Here is a 20,092-nt window from a genome sequence, read left to right on the forward strand (position 1 = left end):
GAGCCATCTACAGGCCAAATAACCTTATCGGGGCCACGTAAGGTGGTAAAATGTGTGGGGTTTTATTTGTGTTTTTATTTTCAAACACGTCTAACTTCGATGTAAACACACACGTACACACAGTAGATGTTACGGCACGTTAAAATACGCCGTCTATGTAGAATGCACAAGATCGCAATTGTTTTATCATTTTTTTTCTTATTTTACTACGGTCGCGCCAACCAAATACCGCCGATTTCCGAGTGCGCTCCGAACGCAGCACCGTAGCCGAAAACTACATCGCCGAGCTCTCGCGATAGCTGCTGTCGTAACGTTATGTCAGCGCGCTAAGCCGCCGTCTCCTGGAGCTCCGGCGCGGACCGCGGCTGTCGTTTCGGGATCCGCTACGAGACGCGGAGCGGAGGGGCGAGGCCCTGCGTGGAACATGGCGGACGCGGCAGGCGATGAAATTCGCTCGGCGCCTCGCAACGGACCCGCCGCCGGTTCGGCGGTCGGCACCGGGACGCCGCAGAACGCCGCCACGGTGGCGTCCGGTCCGAGGATGGTGAGGATCGTCAAGTCCGAGTCCGGCTACGGCTTCAACGTCCGCGGCCAAGTGAGCGAAGGCGGGCAGCTGCGGAGCATCAACGGGGAGCTCTACGCTCCCCTGCAGCACGTCAGCGCCGTCCTACCCGGAGGGGCGGCCGACCGAGCCGGCATCTCCAAGGGAGACAGGATCCTAGAGGTGTAAGTCAGCCACAACGGGCTGTGCATGCTGATTAGCGGTAGCTCCCCGGGCTAGCTGGGCGCTAGCATGGTTGGCTAGTGGCTAGCCCGACTGGCGCAGTCATCTGCTCAGTGTAAAAGACGCAAGTTGTACTTCTTATTGACATGTTGAACAGACAGACAGACAGACAGGTAGATAGACATAGAGACAGAGACTTTTATTTTACCCCGGAGGAAAAATTGTTGCGGTGCAGCAACACACATCAAAACAAAAGGCAACTATTGTAAAGTAGTGCGAATAAAAGAAAACCATGCAATTGTCAAAATGCAACGAACCCTAAAAATAACACTACAAATTGGCGACCTAAACGATAACAAGAAACGGTATCAGTATCAACGTTCAAAAATATAAAATTTGCGCGCACACCTAAAACACAACATGTCCATTGGAGTTTGTGACCCAGTGCGGCAAACTACATGGTCATAACACTATGATACAAGCAGCATATTCTGAAACATGGCTGCTTTTTAACATCCCCCAGTCAAGCAGCCAGACAAGGAGTGGGGCAGTTCTCTCCCAAGTTGCAGTTTTGTTGTCGATTTCTTTCCCTTTCTCGTTGTTTATGCCCGTGCTCCACGTCTCAAGTCTTGAGAGGTCGGTGCACCCGCAGAGAATGCATAGTGGTGTTACTATCAGACGTCACTCCGGGGGGGGCATCTTTAATTTCAGCCAGACAATCTGCAGAGCAAGTGACTATACATTGCATTGAATCCGTAGCCAGGCCGGACTGGGACTTGGGCCGTCCGCCAAAGTGAAACAAGAGGGTGATTGTAGGAGGGGAAAGGAAGATGGCTGCAGGTTGCTGAGGCATCATGAAGCGGTTAACCTCGGTGGTCATATGACCTGGCGTGTAGTTACCATGTGACTCGGTGACCAGCGAGCTCCTTCCTCTTTGGACTTTGGACCGGCCGCAATAAAAAGCTGAAGTGCGGTCACCGGGTTCCTGTATTTCAAGGGGGACGGTCGGGACTTTCGTGAATACTTGCCGCGTCCTTTTTATATCTAAAAGCCAGAGGCCCTGTCTAAACTGGGCGTGATGTGTGGGATAACCACCATGTGTAGATACTGATTAGTAATTTGTTTCAGTTGTATCGCTCGTAATCAACTGTTTTCAGGATCAAGGGCAGATCACGTGTGATTCACATGAAAGGACAGCATAAACACTTAAAACACACAAACATGCACGTTCATAGAAAAATACAAAAGTACCTTTTTAAATTATTTAGTTATGAGGTCTTGCAGGGCCTTCGGTGTTGATGCCTGCCTCCTCGTTTCGGCCTGGTGTTACCGTCGCCGCCGTCCTTTTGTCGCTGGATGGTAATTGAGACGTGTTCTGGCAGATGCCCCCGTTTTTAGATAAAGGGAATAATGGGATCAGAGACGTGGTGAAGACAATACTGTGGCCATGAGTTCAGAAACTTTGAGGAATTGGAGGCAAGTTTGTTCTGTACAGATACTATATTTGCCTCCAGCTTTCTGATCACCTCTTTGTTTGGTGTGTTTGATATGGACAATGCGTGGAAAGAGGCGTAATAATAATAATAATAATAAGAGCTTTATTTATACAGCACCTTTTTAAAAACACAGTTTACAAAGTTCTCTGACAGATGGAATGGAAAAGCAGAGGCAAAAGGCAAAGCAACATTAATAAACAGGAATTAAATTCATTCGTTCAATTGAAAAAGCGGATCAAGAGACAATAAAAATAAATACAAGATGATGATAATAATAATGAATAAGTAATATGAATTCAAAATAAATGAACAAACAAATAAATAAAGGGGCCAACATCACATAAATGCAGATCTATCCTTTAGTTTGAAGTCGAGACTTAAGGCCAGCCAGAAGGGCCCCACCTAAGGATCTGAGGCTGCACACAGGCTCATATGGGGTCAACATATTTTATGTAGCTTGGAGTCAGACTCAGGTGTTTTAAAAGTGATCAGTAAAATCTTAAAATCGATTCTGAACCGAACAGGGAGCCAATGGAGAGAAGCCAGGATTAGGGTGATGTGATGTCAGCTATTGGAACCGATAAGAAGCCGAGCTGCTGCGTTCTGAACTAGTTGGAGGCGAGAGAGTGACTTTTGGTTGATGCCAGAAAAGAGGGAGTTACAGTAGTCTAGTCGTGAGAAAATTGGCGTGGGTTACTTTTTCCAGGTCGCTGTGTGATAGTATTGGTTTGATTCTTGAAATGGTTCTTGGTTGAAGGGAGCAGGACTGGACACATTTTTTTAATTTGTGGTTCAAAGTTTAGGTCTGAGTCAAATAGTACTCCCAAGTTCCTGGCAACAGACTTCACATTTTCGGAGGGAGTACCAAGGCCACTCTTGATTTGACTGGTAGAATTTGGGGGAGTAATATCATTGATACAATCTACAACAGCAGCTCGGCTGTTTGGGTCACCAGGTCTCAGAGGAAGGTAAATCTGTGTCTCATCTGGGTAGCAATGAAAAGAGACATTGTGTCTTTGGATGATTTGGCCAAGTGGTGGTTTATAGATTGAAAATAAAAGTGGACCTAAAATAGAACCTTGCGGTACACCACAAGTAGTGTCAGTTGTAGAGGATGAGTAGTTAGCTATGGTGACGGCGACGCTTCTGTCTAAAAGGTAGGAATAAAACCAGCCTTGGGCACCCTTGCCTCCCTTGTTCCCTTGCTTTTCAGAGGACGATTGGCACAGATTCCTGATGGTGCTGCCATCTGGCCTTAGCCCTGTAAGCGAAGCAGTGAGGGATCTCGCCGCACCACAGGAGATGCTGCTTTGGCCATAGAGGCACATTCACGCGAGCTCCATTGCTTCATACCTGTGTACCGTCAAGTCGACCAATGATGGCAGCAGTGGGGCTGCAGCTACTGTTGAATACTTTTCATCAGTATACAGTATACCATTTAGTTAGAACATAAAATTACAGTAAAATAAGGTACAAAATGATGGTAAATGGCGTGCTCATCACAACTTATCGGCTCCGCCACCAAAACTGGAAACAGCATATGGAGGAGCAAATACAGTGAATGGCTGGCTGTTTCTTAAAAAGTTAAATATGGGATTTTCATGATTGTGCTATGTAATTCCCCGATTAATATATACGTTATACTCTTAAACATAGCCTTTCAATTTAAAAATGTCTCACTTTGGGCGAGTTTTCAATGGCAAATATTAAAACTCTTGATAGATCCCTGGAAGGTTATTCAATTACTCAATTGTAGCTGCATAGATATTCCATCCATTGTTGAATTTATAAATCTTTTCACCCCCAGGCCACACTGACTTTTTTTTCCTATTTGGCCAATATATTGGATTCGTATCAGCATTATTATTCATGCTTATTTCAGGTCATTGTATAAAATGGGGACAATTAAAGCCTCGAAATCTGTCCCGTATGTGGATCGGTCATGGTGGGAAATCTTACTAGTGGCAATGTAGTGAAATAAATAACTTTTCTAATGCCCATCCCTCCTAAAAAATGAATAATAACACCGAAGAGCTAACGTGAAACTGTTTCTCGCTCTTTTTTTTCCCCCATGTCATCTCCCTCCCTTCCCCCACACTCTCTTTCTTGCCTTCCCCAATGCCAGGAATGGTGAGAGTGTGGAGGGGGCCACACATAAGCAGGTGGTGGACCTGATCCGGGCCGGGGAGAGGGAGCTGGTTTTGGCCGTTTTGTCTGTGCCGCCCCAGGAGGCCGATGGGCTGGATGCGGGGGAGGACACCTCCATCCAGCCCAACTACGACTACAGCGACAAGCAGGCTGTTCCCATCTCCGTTCCCACTTCCAAACACGTGGAGCAGCACTCCGAGAGGTTTGTGGTGAGTATTCGGCAGCTTTCCTTTGTAAAAATGATGATTTGCTCCCGTAGGCCTGTTTCACACCAGATCAGCTAGATAAATGGCTCTTTTGACACGGTACAAAACCATATTCCAAGCTAATTTGATCTCTGCTTTTTTCAAACATCCATGTGAACATTAAGATGTCTTTATTTTCATCTGGCCAACCCGCTGCTTTTTCACCTCATGTAAAAAACACGGCATCCAAACAACTCATGACTTCAGTATCTGACCTCAACGATCGGCATAAGCGGTTATAATAATACAAATTGAACGAAAAATTCTGCAGAATATAGACAGTGGGCTTTATATTATGGTTTTATTTCAGTTTTTGGACGGATTTGGTATGGAAAAGGCTGTTTTTAAAAAGCTATTTTACTACACAAAAGTAGAGCGAGCTCCTCAGCCCTTTTAGCTCTGATGTGAGACTGTTCTAATGCTCTGTTTCCTCTTTGGGCGTCCATGGCCACAGGTGTACAACGTGTACATGTCGGGCAGACAGTTGTGCTCCAAACGCTACCGGGAGTTTGCCATCCTTCACCAGAATCTAAAGAGGGAATTTTCCAACTACAGCTTCCCCAAGCTGCCTGGGAAATGGCCTTTCTCCCTTTCTGAACAGCAGCTGGACGCTCGACGCAGGGGCCTGGAGGAGTACCTGGAGAGAGGTGGGCTTATTTTTCTTTAAATATGTTGTGTAGCTTATTTGAATGAACGGAGATGTTGTGCATATGGCTGCAAATCCATAGCTCACTTGGTTGTAGGAGAGCAGCAGCTGAAAGGAGGAAAAAGCGGAGATAGAATATCTCTTTATTGTCATTGTATGAGTAGGAGATGAGCTGGGGCCAGAATTCAAATGTTTCTTAAAATTCAACTGGATAACTTGGCAGTAAAATGGCAGCACCTACAGTTGTTATGTTTACTTGTGTCTTTCAGGCTTTCGGCAAGCCTTGAATTTCTTTTATTTATTTTTTTCCCGATTGCTGCAAAAAAGTTAGTTGTCTGGAAGGGTGAGCCTTTGCACACAAGCGCACACCATTTTCAAAAAGTCATTTGCAAATCAAGCATAAAAAGCATGTCAAAACTGCTCGTTTTTATTAGGCCATAATCGCTTTTATATGTTGTATCATCCAGTATTGGTTTTCATTAATTCAAGTTGTTTAGTGTCTTCATTTTTTAGGTTTGGTGCATGAAGATGTACGCAGTTAATTTGCATAAAAGTCTGCACAAAAAGGTGTCAGGGAAGAAACACAATACTCATTACCAAGCAGCTGCTGCTGTAGTATATCTCTTCCTGGTGTTTATAATACCTGAAAGGCATCCCTTGCCATGCGACAGTATTATTTTCTACCACAGAGCATGTGTACTACCCAGTACACAAACCTTCAGAATCTCAAGGGAATTCACTGTTAAGTTGGGTTTTGACTTGGGCTTGCCAAGGCAAGATTCCAATACTAATTACTTTAAAAAGTTAATATTTTGCCACAATAAAGTAATCTCATGTAGCTTGCAGCAAGCTGGAACCTCGGTTATGAGGTTTTGTACAAAGAATAGAGAGTAAAACAATTTTTCAAGCTCATAAAACCCCATGACATTCTGTCGGCCGTTGATATACAGCACTCCATAAGGCTGGGAGCTTTCCTCCAATTGAATAATAATAAAAAAATATATGTAAAAAAAAAAAATGGGGGGTTTAGATTTGACGTGAAGTTGCACAAGCTTGTTTGGTTAAACCTGGACAGTTAACCTTTTCACGTGGATTAGGCTTCTATTGTAATTGGCGGGCCCATGTTCACGAATATAGGGGAAGAATCTCAAAGTCTTATTTGGGGAAGTGAGCGAGACATTATGCAAGAAACGTGGTCTCTGAGGCATCAGGGTTTGAAAATGTCAGGAATACTCAAAAGTGGAAACTTTCCATGGTAGTTGACAGGAATAAAACGGAAGTACAGGGTTTATTTGCACAGGCTGTATTTACCCAGTCACATGATAGAAACAATGTTTTTACCATATTATCAGCAGACATGTAATCTCTGCATTGTATTCTGTCATCGAAACATGATTCAACATAAATCTGTAAAGTGTAGCAGGGACTTTTGTGTGGTCCTCTCAAAAATAAGTTTATTGTAATCAGGGAAGATTTTTTTATTATTTCTTGTTTGTTTGTTTGGTTTTGGAATTTGCCAATATTTCCAGAATTTCATCACTTGGCTTCCTCAATGGATGATTTCCCAACGGCTTGAGACCCTTCGGTCTGGCACCTGCCAGAGTTTTCATTAGAAAAAATTGGTTCCGGTCAACTTGTTCTGAAAGACTTCAATTTCCCGGACAAACGGGAGATATTCCGGTCAAATATTATCTGTGTTTATTGAGCTTAAAAACAATTCATATGCAGGCTATATAGAGAATGACATCATCGAGGCATGTAGATGTATTATATTTTTGTTGAATATTAATAATAAAACAGTTAACAGTTAAAAAATATATAAATCACGAATATTACTACTTGAAATCAAATAATTTCTGTTTGAACAATAAGTAACAAGTGCAGCTGCTTAAATCAACATTTCACTAAAATAAAATTCTGATCAAATCAAAAACAAAATAAATATACCAAGAAGGTCTAAATAAAAAAGTTTGTGGTGTCCGTCTTTGTCGGGGCGTCACATCGTCAAATTTTAAATATTTACCGTCTGCTTTGGGTCGGAACTTAAATATAAAAAAAAACGGCAAATGGATGTATGTGTCCCAACGACAATTCATCTTTCTGCTTCTCCTCAGAGTTCTAGACGTGCGTACTGCGTACTGTGTTGACAGGGGCAACCCGTCCACGAGGGAGGGGGTGGCGCTTAGTTCTATATCAACAAACGTGATTGGTCAGAGGTGAAGCGCTCAGATCCGCTTTAGATCGTCCAAACTGATTGGCTTCCCATTGCAACTTGCCGAGCTTGGAAATTAACAGATCTGCAGACCACCACTAATTCAAATGCTGCTCGGAGGGAATTATTTTCACCGGACATTATGACCGGAGAGATTTAAATATGTCGGACTTTAACAGATTTTCCCGGTCAAAAACTGTCAATTACCGGGCAAGGGAAACTCTGGCGCCTGCACTTCGCTCTCTGTGGCACTTCAGCGGGGTTGACGATCCAAGCTGCACAACTGTATGATCACCTGTCTCTGTACTTTTTATTTAAAAGCACTTTGTTTTGTTCTCTCTCTCTCTCTCTCTCTCTCTCTCTCTCTAGTGTGCTCAGTGCGGATAATCGGGGAAAGTGACATAATGCAGGAGTTCCTCTCCGAGTCAGACGAGGTACGCTGGACACCATGGACATTTAAGGACTGCGCTCCCACAGCTTCCAGTCTCTCCTTATGAATTGTCGTGTAAACCACTACTCAGAGATTAGGGTTAAAATAGTTGTCTTGGATATTTATTGGTGCATTTTTATTTTTTCACTCTACAGTACATCTAAGAATTTGCTATCAGGGGGGTTTAACCCATTCTTTTCCTATTCTGTATTTGCCCAGAACTACAATGGCGTGACGGACGTGGAGCTGCGGGTAGCCCTGCCGGACAAGACGGCCGTCTCCGTGAGAGTCCGCAAGAACAGCACAACAGACCAGGTCTACCAGGTATGAGGCAACAAGTCCAATACCAGTCTTTGTTGAAAGGAACACTCGGCTCTATTTTGTAAATATTCACTCTGTTTGAAAAGCGGGGCCAGTAGGTGCTTTTAAAGTCGCTTTCTCACCATATCGCTCTGCTCAAACGTTACGAAACTCCCAAGCAGGGCCAATATAAAAATGAAAACAAATCAAACGATTTCAGCTATGATCAGGAAAATGGTCGGTGGAAAATGTGCGTCCTGGCTAGTAAATGGATAAAACTGGATAATGGATAAATGGATAAAACTCAATTTGACACCAGAATCAGAATCCAAATCTTGTTTGTTCAGTTGCACTGGTTGTTTGGTGCGTAGCTGGATTGAAAGTTGACATAAAAAGCTGAACAGTCTGGTTATTGAATATCCAAAGGAAACTGCCAAATAGAGACCTGAGAAGCTAAGTTAAAGTGTAAGGTCTATCTCTCCTTGATTCTTTTGGTCGTGTAATAGAACTGGTTGGGGGTTTCTTTCCCAGCTGGGTGGTTTTTATTTTTCTTGTATGTTCTTTTTATTATTATTATTGTTGTTGTTGTTGTTATTATAGTCATTTCATTTGTTTGTGATTGTACCATTGGAATCACAGTAAATGAGCTAAATAAAGAGGTTTTTAAAACTCTCTCTGCTCTTCCTCTCTCAGGCGCTGGTAATGAAAGTTGGAATGGACAGTATTATGGCAAGCTACTTCGCCCTCTTCGAAGTCATCAACCACACCTTTGGTAAAAAAACAGTTAAATGTTTGTTGGTTTTGTTCTCTGGCTTTTTATTTATTTTTAAAAGCTTCATCTTCATTTGAGGACCTTTTTTTGGGGTTGGAGGGGCTGGTGATCCTAATGTTCAGTCTGTAAATGCTGAAGTACAATAACTATAATGCTAAAGTATGATGTTATTTTCACTCCATAACATCAAACTAAATAGTTTGACTCAATAATGACTCAATTAACGGAATGTAAAAAAAAATATATATATATCTCAAATTTTGATTTTGAATTTCCAATCTATGTTGGGTGAATTTTAACCATATTCTGTGACATACGGTGAAGGGGGGAAAAAAATGGGGAAAAACAAGAAAATGAAGCCCACTCCCTGTTGTGTCTGCTTTGCAGTGCGGAAGCTGGCACCCAACGAGTTCCCTCACAAGCTCTACCTGCAGAACTACACATCTGCCACGCCCGGCACCTGCCTGGCGCTCCGCAAGTGGCTCTTCAGCGCCCAAGAGGAGGAGCTGCTCCGGGACAACCCGCTGGCCCTGCACTACTGCTTCCATCAGGTCAGCAGGGGAGAGAATTCACACAAAAATATCACACCTTGAGAAACACTTGCATTTGCACTTGTCTAAAAGTCGCCAGCTCCTCGTACAATGGAATATGATCAACGTTCATATCCATCATCTGTTCTAATGCCTCGACAATGTATGTGTGTGTTTTCCTTCTACAGGGGCTTAAAGTATATTTCTGCTTAATGAACTTGACTACAAATACTATGAAGGCCTTCCATTAGCATTGTAACCTGAACAGGAACGTTATCCATTATCAACGTTAAAATCTACAATAAAATAGATTATTGAGATTGAATGAGAAGCCAAGGATGGATAAACGGACTAGATAACATTACAATCCTTTTTCTCGCGTCGACCAGATTTTGAGCTGTCGCGCAGATCGTTTTGACGGCTTCAGGCTCATCGCCGCATGCTCTCTCAATCTCTCCATCCCTCCATCTCTCTGTGTTCTAGGCGCTGGACGATGTGAAGAAGGGATTCATAAAAACGGAGGACAAGTCCTACCAGCTGCAGAAACTGGCAGAGCAGCGCAAGATGACCATGGTCAGGGTCACACTCCTCTCTTTGTTTCACGTCGCAACGTTGCTTAGCCTTCCGCCGAGTTAAACCATGCACATTAAAAAGAAACAAAAGTCCGTCTGTTTTATTTATGTCGACATTAACATTAATTTAAGTGTGTGTGTGTGTGTGTGTGTGTGTGTGTGTGTGTGTGTGTGTGTGTGTGTGTGTGTGTGTGTGTGTGTGTGTGTGTGTGTGTGTGTGTGTGTGTGTGTGTGTGTGTGCGCTCTTATAGTACATGAGCCTGCTGTGGTCGTGTGAGGGCTACAACGAGGTGACGTTCCCTCACTGCTCCTGCGACTCCAGGAGGAAGGGCCACGTCATCACCGCCATCAGCATCCATCACTTCAAGCTGCACGCCTGCACCGAGGACGGCACGCTGGAGGTGTGTGTGTGCACATTTCTGCTTAGCCCCCCCTCCCTTGGATATCAAGGACTTGGACCCTCCCGAAAGAACGAATTAAAAAAAAAAAGTCTCAGTGCAAACTCACGTAGTTTATAGTCAACTAGGTCGAGCAGTCACTAAACTTGTGGCTGCAGAAAGATCCACAACTAATGGAAACAAAAATATGAATGAAGATAAATGACAACAAATTAAAACATGAACAAATTGTACTAAGATTCAAGATTCAAGATTCAAGATTTTTATTTGTCACATACATATACATACTTCCATACATATATGCAGTGAAATGTATTGCAACGCACCCGGTGATAGCACACAAGAAGTCCTAGGAAAAAGTACTAAAATAAAATAAAATAAAAAGTAGAAAATTACTTTCTAATAGACCGACTAACTGACTCCTAAAACGTAATACAGTAAGTGGAATACTTATAGAATAAGATAAAAAATATATAGAATAAAATACAATAAAAAATAAATTGAAATAAAATGGAATAGGTTGAAGGAATATGGCTATGTATATACAGATATGTGCATTTAAAGTGGCATGTGAATTAAAGTGGCATGTGAATGTGAATAGTGTGAGGTAGTGTTTGGGATAATACAGCACAGTATACAACAGTACGGCGCAGCAATACGGCATCACGAACAACCCTGAACAGTGATACAGTATGCGGTACAGTATGCTACATACAGTACAGTAGGTAGTGGAGCCTAGTGCATGGCTCAGTTAGGACCCCTGGTGAGGTCAGCATTGACAGTTCTGATGGCTTGAGGGAAGAAACTCCGTCTCAGTCTCTCTGTTCTCGCTGCGTGACTGCGGAGGCGATTGCCTGACCGCAGCAGCTGAAACAGTCCGTTGTTGGGGTGATGAGGATCCTTCATGATCCTACGGGCTCTGCTACTACACCTCCTGGTGTATAACTCCTGCAAGGGGGGGAGGGTAGTTCCAGTGGTACGTTCAGCTGAACGCACCACCCTCTGCAGGGCCCGCCTGTCCTGGGCAGTACAGTTCCCAAACCAGGCAGTGATGTTGCCTGTCAGGATGCTCTCCACTGCTCCAGAGTAGAAGGACTTGAGGATCCTCACCGAGACCCGGAATTTCCTCAGCTGCCTGAGGTGGTAGAGACGCTGCCTCGCCTTTCTCACCAGAGTGTCTGTATGAACAGTCCATGTTAAGTCCTCTGTGATGTGGACTCCCAGATATCTGAAGCTGCTCACCCTATCGACAGAAGTCCCATTAATCCACAACGGCGCGTGCGTCCTCGATTGTGATCCACGCCTAAAGTCCACAATCAGCTCCTTGGTTTTGCTGACGTTCAGGTGGAGGCTGTTGTCCTGGCACCAGAGTGACAGGTCAGCCACCTCCTCGCGGTAGGCCTTCTCATCGCAGTCGGTGATCAGGCCCACGACCACGGTGTCGTCAGCAAACTTGATGATGGTGTTGGAGCTGGACCTGGCCACACAGTCACGTGTGTACAGGGAGTACAGTAGGGGGCTGAGGACGCAGCCCTGGGGGGATCCTGTATTCAGGGTGAGGGAGCTTGACATGTACTTCCCCACCTTGACCACCTGGGGGCGGCCTGTGAGGAAGTCCAGGATCCAGGTGCACAGCGGAGCATTCAATCCTAGCTCCAACAACTTGACAGCCAGTCTGGTGGGGACTATGGTGTTGAAAGCTGAACTATAATCAATGAACAGCATTCTCACATAGGCCCCCTTCTGGCCATCCAGGTGCGTGAGCGTGGTGTGCAGTACCTGAGAGACCGCGTCATCCGTGGATCTGTTCTGCCGGTACGCGAACTGCAACGGGTCCAAGGTGCGGGGGAGGGAGGCGCAGATGTAATCCTTAATCAGCCTCTCAAAACACTTCATGACCACCGAGGTGAGGGCCACCGGACGGTAGTCATTCAGGCAGGTTGGAGAGGCGATCTTCGGGACAGGAACGACGGTGGACCTCTTGAAGCAGGATGGGACCACTGATTCAGCCAGGGAGATGTTGAATATTGTGGTGAACACCGGAGCTAGCTGGTTAGCACAGGTCTTCAGTACTCGTCCAGATATGCCGTCTGGGCCCGCAGCTTTCCTGGTGTTCACCCGCATCAAAGCCCTCCTGACCTCGTGCACGGACACTGAGAGTGCGCGCTCATCCCCAGCGGTGTAGCTCCAATTAGCCGGCGAGCTAGCGGTGCTGCTGCCAGACTCGAACCGCGCATAAAAGGAGTTCAGTTGGTTGGCCAGGGAGGCGTCCGCACTCGTGGCTGGGGAGGAGCTGCTCTTGTAGTTAGTTATTGTTCGCAGCCCCTGCCACAAGCGTCTTGTGTCCCCCCGCTCCATCTGCAGCTCCACGGTGTCTCTGTACGTCCGTTTGGCGTCCCTCACCGCCCTCCGCAGATTGTACGACGCCGCTTTGTAATTGTCCATGTTGCCAGATACAAGTCCGTCGTTGTAAGCGGCCGTGCGCGCATTCAGAGCGCAGCGGATGGATTTATCAACCCATGGTTTCTGGTTTGGAAATATCCGAACTTTCACCGTGGGAACGATTTCATCCGCGAGCGTAGCCACGAAACTCACTACAACCTCCGTAAACTCGCTGACGTCACTTGAACTCGCTCGGAACATGTCCCAGTCTACGTCAGTCAGAGCGTCCTGAAGCGCAGCCTCTGATTGGTCCGTCCACCGCTTCACTTCCCTCGTCATCACCAGATCCCGCGCGATCAGAGGCCTGTAAACAGGAAGCAGCGAGATCGCGGCGTGATCTGATTTCCCGAAAGCAGGAAGCGACACGGGCTTGTATCCGTTCTTGTAAGGAGTGTAACAATGGTCCAGAGTTCTGTCTCCCCTGGTGGCACACGTGATGTGTTGGTGGAAATTCGGCAGAACTTTTTTCAGGTTGGCCCTGTTAAAGTCCCCAGTCACCACCACAGCCGCGTCGGGATGTCTGTTCTGAAATCCGCACAACACATCGTACAGAACCGACAGAGCTGCGTCGGTGTCCGCTTGCGGTGGGATATAAACGGCTGTAATGATGACCGTGCTGAATTCCCGGGGGAGATAAAATGGACGGCATAGTATGGTCAGCTGTTCCAGGTTCGGCGAGCAGGAGTGGGAGAGGAATTTGGTGTTGTTGGCGTTACACCAGCGGTTGTTTACCATTAGGCAGACGCCTCCACCTTTGGATTTCCCCGACTCTGCCGTTCTGTCGCCGCGGAACACGGAGAAGGCCTCGGCTGGACGTATGGCTTCATCCGGCACCAGTGGGTTCAGCCATGTTTCCGTCAGGCAGAGGACGCAACAGTTCCTCGTGTCACGCTGGAATTGAATCCTCGCTCGAAGTTCATCCATCTTGTTCTCCAGGGACTGGACGTTCGCAAGAAGGATGCTTGGCAGAGGTGGACGGTAAGGTTGCGTCCTCATTCTGACCCGAATGCCGCCTCGTTTACCTCGGTGCTTCCTCCGTGGGCCGGCTCGTGGAACAGCGACTCCATTTTTGTTGTTGTTGCGAGTGTTCCCGCGTAGGATTTCCGTCGGCCACTCTGCTCCCACGGATAAAAAGTCCCAAAGTTGTTCGTTTAGGGAAATTTTTATATCCATGAGTGCATCGCGGCCGTATGAGTTAATTGTTGATGTTTTTCTGGCGAACATTGTGATAAAAAAAGGAAAAAAATACTAAAGAGTAAGAAAGAAACCGGAGCGCCGGCGCAGGCGACCGCTAGGGGCGGCGCCACTATCGCCTGATAGTAACAAATTGTACTAATTCTAATGAACCAGTGAAAATAACAACCCCTAAACTATCATCCTATAAGATTTAGAGACCTTTAAATAAACACACTTTATTAAATTTGTGCTTAAAATATTTATTAAAGGCCCGCTTTTCTTTTCTCTCACTTTCTCATGCCCCCCTTTTTGCAACTCACTGCCACTGCGTGTGTTTCCTCACGTGTTTTCTGTGCTTTGCTTTCCCCCGCCCAGAACCAGGTGATAGCGTTCGAGTGGGGCGAGATGCAGCGATGGGACACGGACGAGGAGGGCATGGCCTTCTGCTTCGAGTACGCTCGCGGGGAGAAGAAACCCCGCTGGGTGAAGATCTTCACACCTTACGTGAGTTGGCTCTCGTGTAAAGGGTTTTCTTATTTTCATGGCCACATGTTATGTGTTTAGTTATCGTCTTGTTGTTTTTTTTTTATTTATTTGAACTGCGTTTTTTTTATATTTGTGGAGTAGACCCAACCTTTCACCCCTACTGGGGAAAGGTGGACCCTGCCACCACCAATATTAAAGAGCAACTTTCAGGTTGGCAACCCCCATTGAAATGAATGGCTGGAGACATTATGCAACAATTCAATTTAACAAAATATTTTCTTTCTTTCTTTAATTATTATTATTTTTTTTTACGTAGAATTACGGCCCGGCTCATTTTTGTCAAAAAAGTTGTTATATTTTTTCAAATCATCTTCTGCATAAGTCCAAATTTGTAAATTCATTACAAAATATAACCCGATAGTTGCTCTTTAAACAGCATGTAGAGGGGCACATGCATAATGCACGTGTTTATTAATAACTGGCAGCTAAAATAAAGTATCAGATATGGGATTTGATATGATTTCGATTTTATTTTTAACAAAATAATTTTACGAATGACCACTTTGACGAGTAACAGGCACAGAGGAGTCTAAACTTGGTGCTTGCCCTGTGTTGTCTCTCCCCCAGTTCAACTACATGCACGAGTGCTTTGAGCGGGTCTTCTGTGAGCTGAAATGGAGGAAACAGGTACCGGCCACACCTTTCCCCTTCCATTCTTAGAGCCCTTTGACGCGGTGCCAAATCCAGTGCCACTAAACATAGCTCTGTTAGCTCACCGGATCAAGACGTTCTTTACAGGTTTTATCCCGTGCTCCTTCGGGGATTTTCCTTTTCTTCTTTTTTTTTTTTCCATCTGTGCTATTTCTGATTTTCTCTTTTGACATCAGGTTGAGGAAGAGGCGTCGGACAAAGATAACAAGAACTGCAGCAGCAGTGGTAAGTGACAGACTGCTCCCCTCCAGGTGCCATTAACCATTTTAAATCCAAAAGAATGTCAGTGCTCTATTTTAATTTATAGTATATTATTTTTCTTTTGACCTTTAGTCTCTAGTTAAACAAAGCCCAGCCCAAAAACAATCAGGACTCATGATTCTTTCTTTTTCACTCCCCCCCCCCCCCCCCCCCCCCCAAAAAAAAAACATACACACAGCCTCCACCAAAGAAAATTTAATATAAAACCATTAACTGTAACCTTCCTGTAAAAGATATTTATTTTTCTTTTCGGCTCTGAGGCCTCCGCAGCCTCCCACCTCGTGATGTTTGATGTGTTGATCGTGTTGAGAAATGTAGGATTAATTTTAGGGTTTAGAGTTCTTCTTTTTTTAAATTTTTTTTATGGATCTGTCACGCAAATAGGCTATAATTTGGTGCGATGTTTTATTTTATTCATGTCATCTGCTGGTTGGCAACCATTGGAGATTTACAAACACAAAAATAGAGTCAAACCCCCCCCCCCCCCCCCCCCAGATTAGTAGTCCGCAATATGTCAATGTTAATGTATCTTTTGTAGAAAGGAACTAGAGGAGAAAGTCCATCTTTATACGCCTGTTTGAGTTGAAGCTCAAGTGATAAAGCTGTGTTTAAATGTAAAATGGTGTTTAAAAAAAATAAAAATAAAAATCCAACTATCGCCAACACTTTGAGAGGTTCGCAGTGGGTGAAAAACATAATAAGCTGTCGTTTTGAACGCATATTTACATGGAGGGAGCTTTTTCCTTCGGCGAAATTGCGCGACGAGTCCCTGCAGAGGCTCGGATTCCTCCATCCTGAGCTCAGCTTTAAGCAGGAGGTGCACTTAAAAAGGAGACGTTTCTGGACCAAAAAGACGTGTGCAGAACAACACGAGGAGAAAATTTGAGGTGGTGATCTGGGTTGGTGCTGTGTTTCCTCTCCTCCAGTGCTCCACCGCGCACGGCGCCTCCCGTGCCGGTCGGTCCGCATGCCGGTTTTCCTGTGTTTCTATTTTAAATCTATTGTTTTCGTTGGTTTGATACGAACATTTTAAACCCAAGGGACTTTCCGCCTTGGATCAGGACCGTGGCTTGTGTAATGGAAAGAGATGTGAGGTCCGCTGTGCGTCCCATGTCTAGGGACAAAATAAATAACGCAAGGTTATTTTTGATGTCTGTATTTTGAGGAGCACGGCACCCAAGACGGCAGTTGAGGTAAATAAAAGCCCTGGACACTATTAGCGAAAAAATTGGTGCTCGCTCCCTCTCCAGTCGGCAGGGAAGCGATGCGCTTGTGCCTGATGTCCCCGCACCGCACCCCTCACTGTGAAAGACACGTCGTGGGTCTAAGTGGCATTTTTGAGAAGAAAAATAACAACATTTAAGACAAAAGACCTGTTTCCGTCGAGACTGGGCGTGTGTTCAGTTTCTCGTCTTTGCAACAGAGCTCCACGGTTCCGATCAGATGCGGCATTTTTTTCGGGACAAAAGAAAAAAAGAACTTTCCCAAAAACTAAAACTACTACTAACTATATAAAAGAAATAACTATTTGTTTAAAACCCACTATTTTGCTTTATTTGGATTCGGCTCCACCCCTACTTAACGGCAATGTTACTGCTTCCATTCCCACGTACTTCCATTCACAATTTCCTGGAAATTATACTGGGTCGAGAGTGGGGAGATTTACGGAACATCAACACCGGATCCTGTTCCCACACAATGCCAACGCAGAACATCACCAGTTGAGTTACAGCTTTCAGTGCAAGTGGGAAAGAGGCTATTAACATGAACTACCCAGTTATAATATAATACACTTTCAGACATGACATGTACTGTAGGGAAGGCCATCACATTGGCAATAAAAGTAAAGCAAAATGCATTTACAAATTTGAATAATAAAATAACTTGGATAATGAAATAAATTGGAGTCGGCACTTATTTTCGTGCCACTTCTGATATTTATGAGACTTTAGCAGTATCACTTTCTGTGTGGAAGTGTTATCTCCTGCTGCCGTACTATCCAGTACACAGATACTCTGAATCAGCAAGTTCAAAGTGCCTCACCATGTTGGCGGTTAGATTGGAGTTTAGTAAAAGCAATTCCAGTAATGGCCTTTAAAAGACACCGTTGTCCATAAAAATCCATCCAAAATCGTCTCAAAGTCTAGAAGGAAGTTTCATTTTTTCAGACTTTGAAACTGGAGTTAATTATTTTCTAAGGACAACAACGGGTGGAACCAGATTTTTTATTTTTTATTTTTTAACATGAAACCGAAAAGGAGCAGAGCAGAAAAGGAACTTTAGGAGCGTCACCGTCCTAAAGCGCCACGCCCGTCTCCAGTCCACTTCCACCGAGGTCTTATCAGAACAAAGACTAAAGCTTATGGTTATGGAAAAGACTGCAAAGCAATGAGAACAAAGGATCCTGGAAAAGATCTTGGAGCTGCACGCACAGTGATGTGTGCTTCAGAGTGCGGCATCAAAGACAGGGTTCTTACCAGGTCCTTGAGGTGCTTGGATTTGGTCCTCTGAAATACCTTGGGGGGGGGGGGGGGGTTGAAAACTTTGTTTTGAGGGAAGACTCCTTGAAAATGAAAAAATAGTGCTTAAAAGTCCTTGAGCTCTATTGTGTAATCCCAGAATGGACCCTCTAAACAGAACTACTCACTAATTTAACATCAATTCAGTTTAAAAAAAAAAATTTTTTTTTTCATTTTGTTATGTCTTATGTACATAGTTTATGTAATTATTTTTCTATAATTTTGCTTTACTTATTTTAAATAACATTTTTACTGTAATTAATGTACATTCAAAACCATTCATTGAAAACCAAAGACATTCAAATTCCTCGTGTGTGTAAGTGCACTTTGCCAAAAAAGCCAAAGTCTAGCTTCCGGAGGCAACAAAGACGTTGATAATTCGTGAAAGTAGAGACTGTCCAACTCGGTGCCAGAGCTGCCTACCACCATCATGGAATTGCCCAAACCCCAGTAAATTGCAGCTGTGTTTCATAATCGCCGTGACGGACGCCACGCGGCAGATCATTCGGTTTGGTTTCCTCAAGCGTTCTCTCTCTCTCTCTCTCTCTCTCTCTCTCTCTCTCTCTCTCTCTCTCTCTCCCCCAGAATATCTGCCTCCGCTGGAGACGCAGCAGAAGGGCTGGCGCCACCTGGGCGGCGAGATCGCCACCTCCTAGATCCTTGAAAAGGAGGTTAGAGAGTGACGAAACGAAACCATCTGAACTCGAACCATCACGGGCCCACACCCTCAAAACAAACTGGAAGACCCATTTTTCCCCCCCTTTTTTTTTTTTTTTTTCCTTTTTTGATGATTGACTTTTTTTGAGCGGGGGGGGGGGGGGGACGGACGGACACGTCTCGCGCTCCAATTCCCAGGGATGGGCAGCGCAGGAAAGGCAAGGAAGAACACACAACAGAGGAGATTTTTCTTTTTGTCAATTCTTAGTTTTGGGTCGTCCCCCCCCCAGTCCTCCCCCCCATAGTGTGTGCCGTTTTTCTCCATCCGTCTCCCCCTCGGACACGGGGCCGGACTCCAGACCGTTGTGCAACAGTTTGTTGTCGATTAGATGCGCTGCCGCCGGGCGCCATTTGGACCGAGGGAGCGACCGAGGCCAAACAAATGCCCCCTCCTGTGCAGTACCACTGGGGACGGGCGGTTCTGCCGTTTGACTTGCGTTCGGAAGGAGGGGGCACGCGATTATTATAATTTTTTTTTTTTTTTTTTCCCTGACGTTTCAAGGAACCGAGCTGAGATTGGTGGAGGAGTGGAAGTTAGGAAGGAAGAAATGGTGACATGAAAGAGGCCGACACAAATTTTGGGCGGGGGCGGGGGGGGGGGGGGGGTGGAAAGCAAAGCGGAACATCCGACGCTGGACATTTTAAAACTGATGAAAAGATTGTTCACGACTTCTGGGAGTCCAAATGTTATGTCTTGTGTGTCCGCGTCAGAACAGGCAGCACAAGAATGAATTTATTTGTCTCAAAAAGATTACTCAACGGATATAAGATCAATTATATCAAAATGATACGCTGAACAAACTGCAGTCGGGTTGCTAGATTCTTTATCCCCCTCGTCGTTGCATTTATTCAGCACATGCTACTTGCAACACACGTCTATTGTCATTTCATACACACACACACACACACACACACACACTCTATATGGGGCATGTAACAAACCCAATTGAGAGTTACAGGACAGGAGCTGAAGCTCCAGCAGGGGGCAGTAGAGTCAAACGTGTGTGTGTGTGTGTGTGTGTGTGTGTGTGTGTGTGTGTGTGTGTGTGTGTGTGTGTGTGTGTGTGTGTGTGTGTGGATCTCCTGAGTGCCATTAGTTCTCAAAAAAAGTTTTGTTTTTTTTTTGTTTTTTTTACTTCAGTGTATTTTAGCAGTTCTTTTTGATAACACAGCATTTTTTTAATAGTTCTCATTTTAGTTTTAGTTTGATTTTCCTTCGGTTTAAAAGGAATGCCTGCTTCGAGTGTATGACAGTGTTCCCCATTTACTATCGAAGCCCACATGTTTAGAGAGAGAGAGTGGTTGGA

General features: G+C 44.8%; 1 protein-coding gene across 2 annotated transcripts; it reads left to right on the forward strand.

Annotated features, from left to right (window-relative positions):
- Positions 1–424: 424 nt before the first annotated feature.
- Positions 425–18,806, forward strand: snx27a (sorting nexin 27a; the record flags this gene model as incomplete). 2 transcript variants are annotated; one of them, XM_080005011.1, is made up of 13 exons in its annotated part: positions 425–726; positions 4,346–4,577; positions 5,068–5,260; positions 7,841–7,905; positions 8,121–8,225; positions 8,895–8,973; positions 9,361–9,524; positions 9,987–10,076; positions 10,327–10,476; positions 14,467–14,595; positions 15,205–15,264; positions 15,465–15,513; positions 18,654–18,806. In XM_080005011.1, the coding sequence occupies 13 exons, from the start codon at positions 425–427 to the stop codon at positions 18,722–18,724; spliced, it is 1,689 nt and encodes a 562-aa protein (XP_079861137.1). In that variant the 3' UTR covers positions 18,725–18,806. The 2 variants fall into 2 exon arrangements, with proteins under 2 accessions (XP_079861137.1, XP_079861138.1); XM_080005012.1 differs by having other exon boundaries at positions 15,465–15,510.
- Positions 18,807–20,092: the final 1,286 nt, after the last annotated feature.

The sequence above is a fragment of the Zeus faber genome (genome assembly GCF_960531495.2).
Source record: "Zeus faber genome assembly, chromosome: 1".
NCBI classification, from domain to species: Eukaryota; Metazoa; Chordata; class Actinopteri; order Zeiformes; family Zeidae; genus Zeus; species Zeus faber.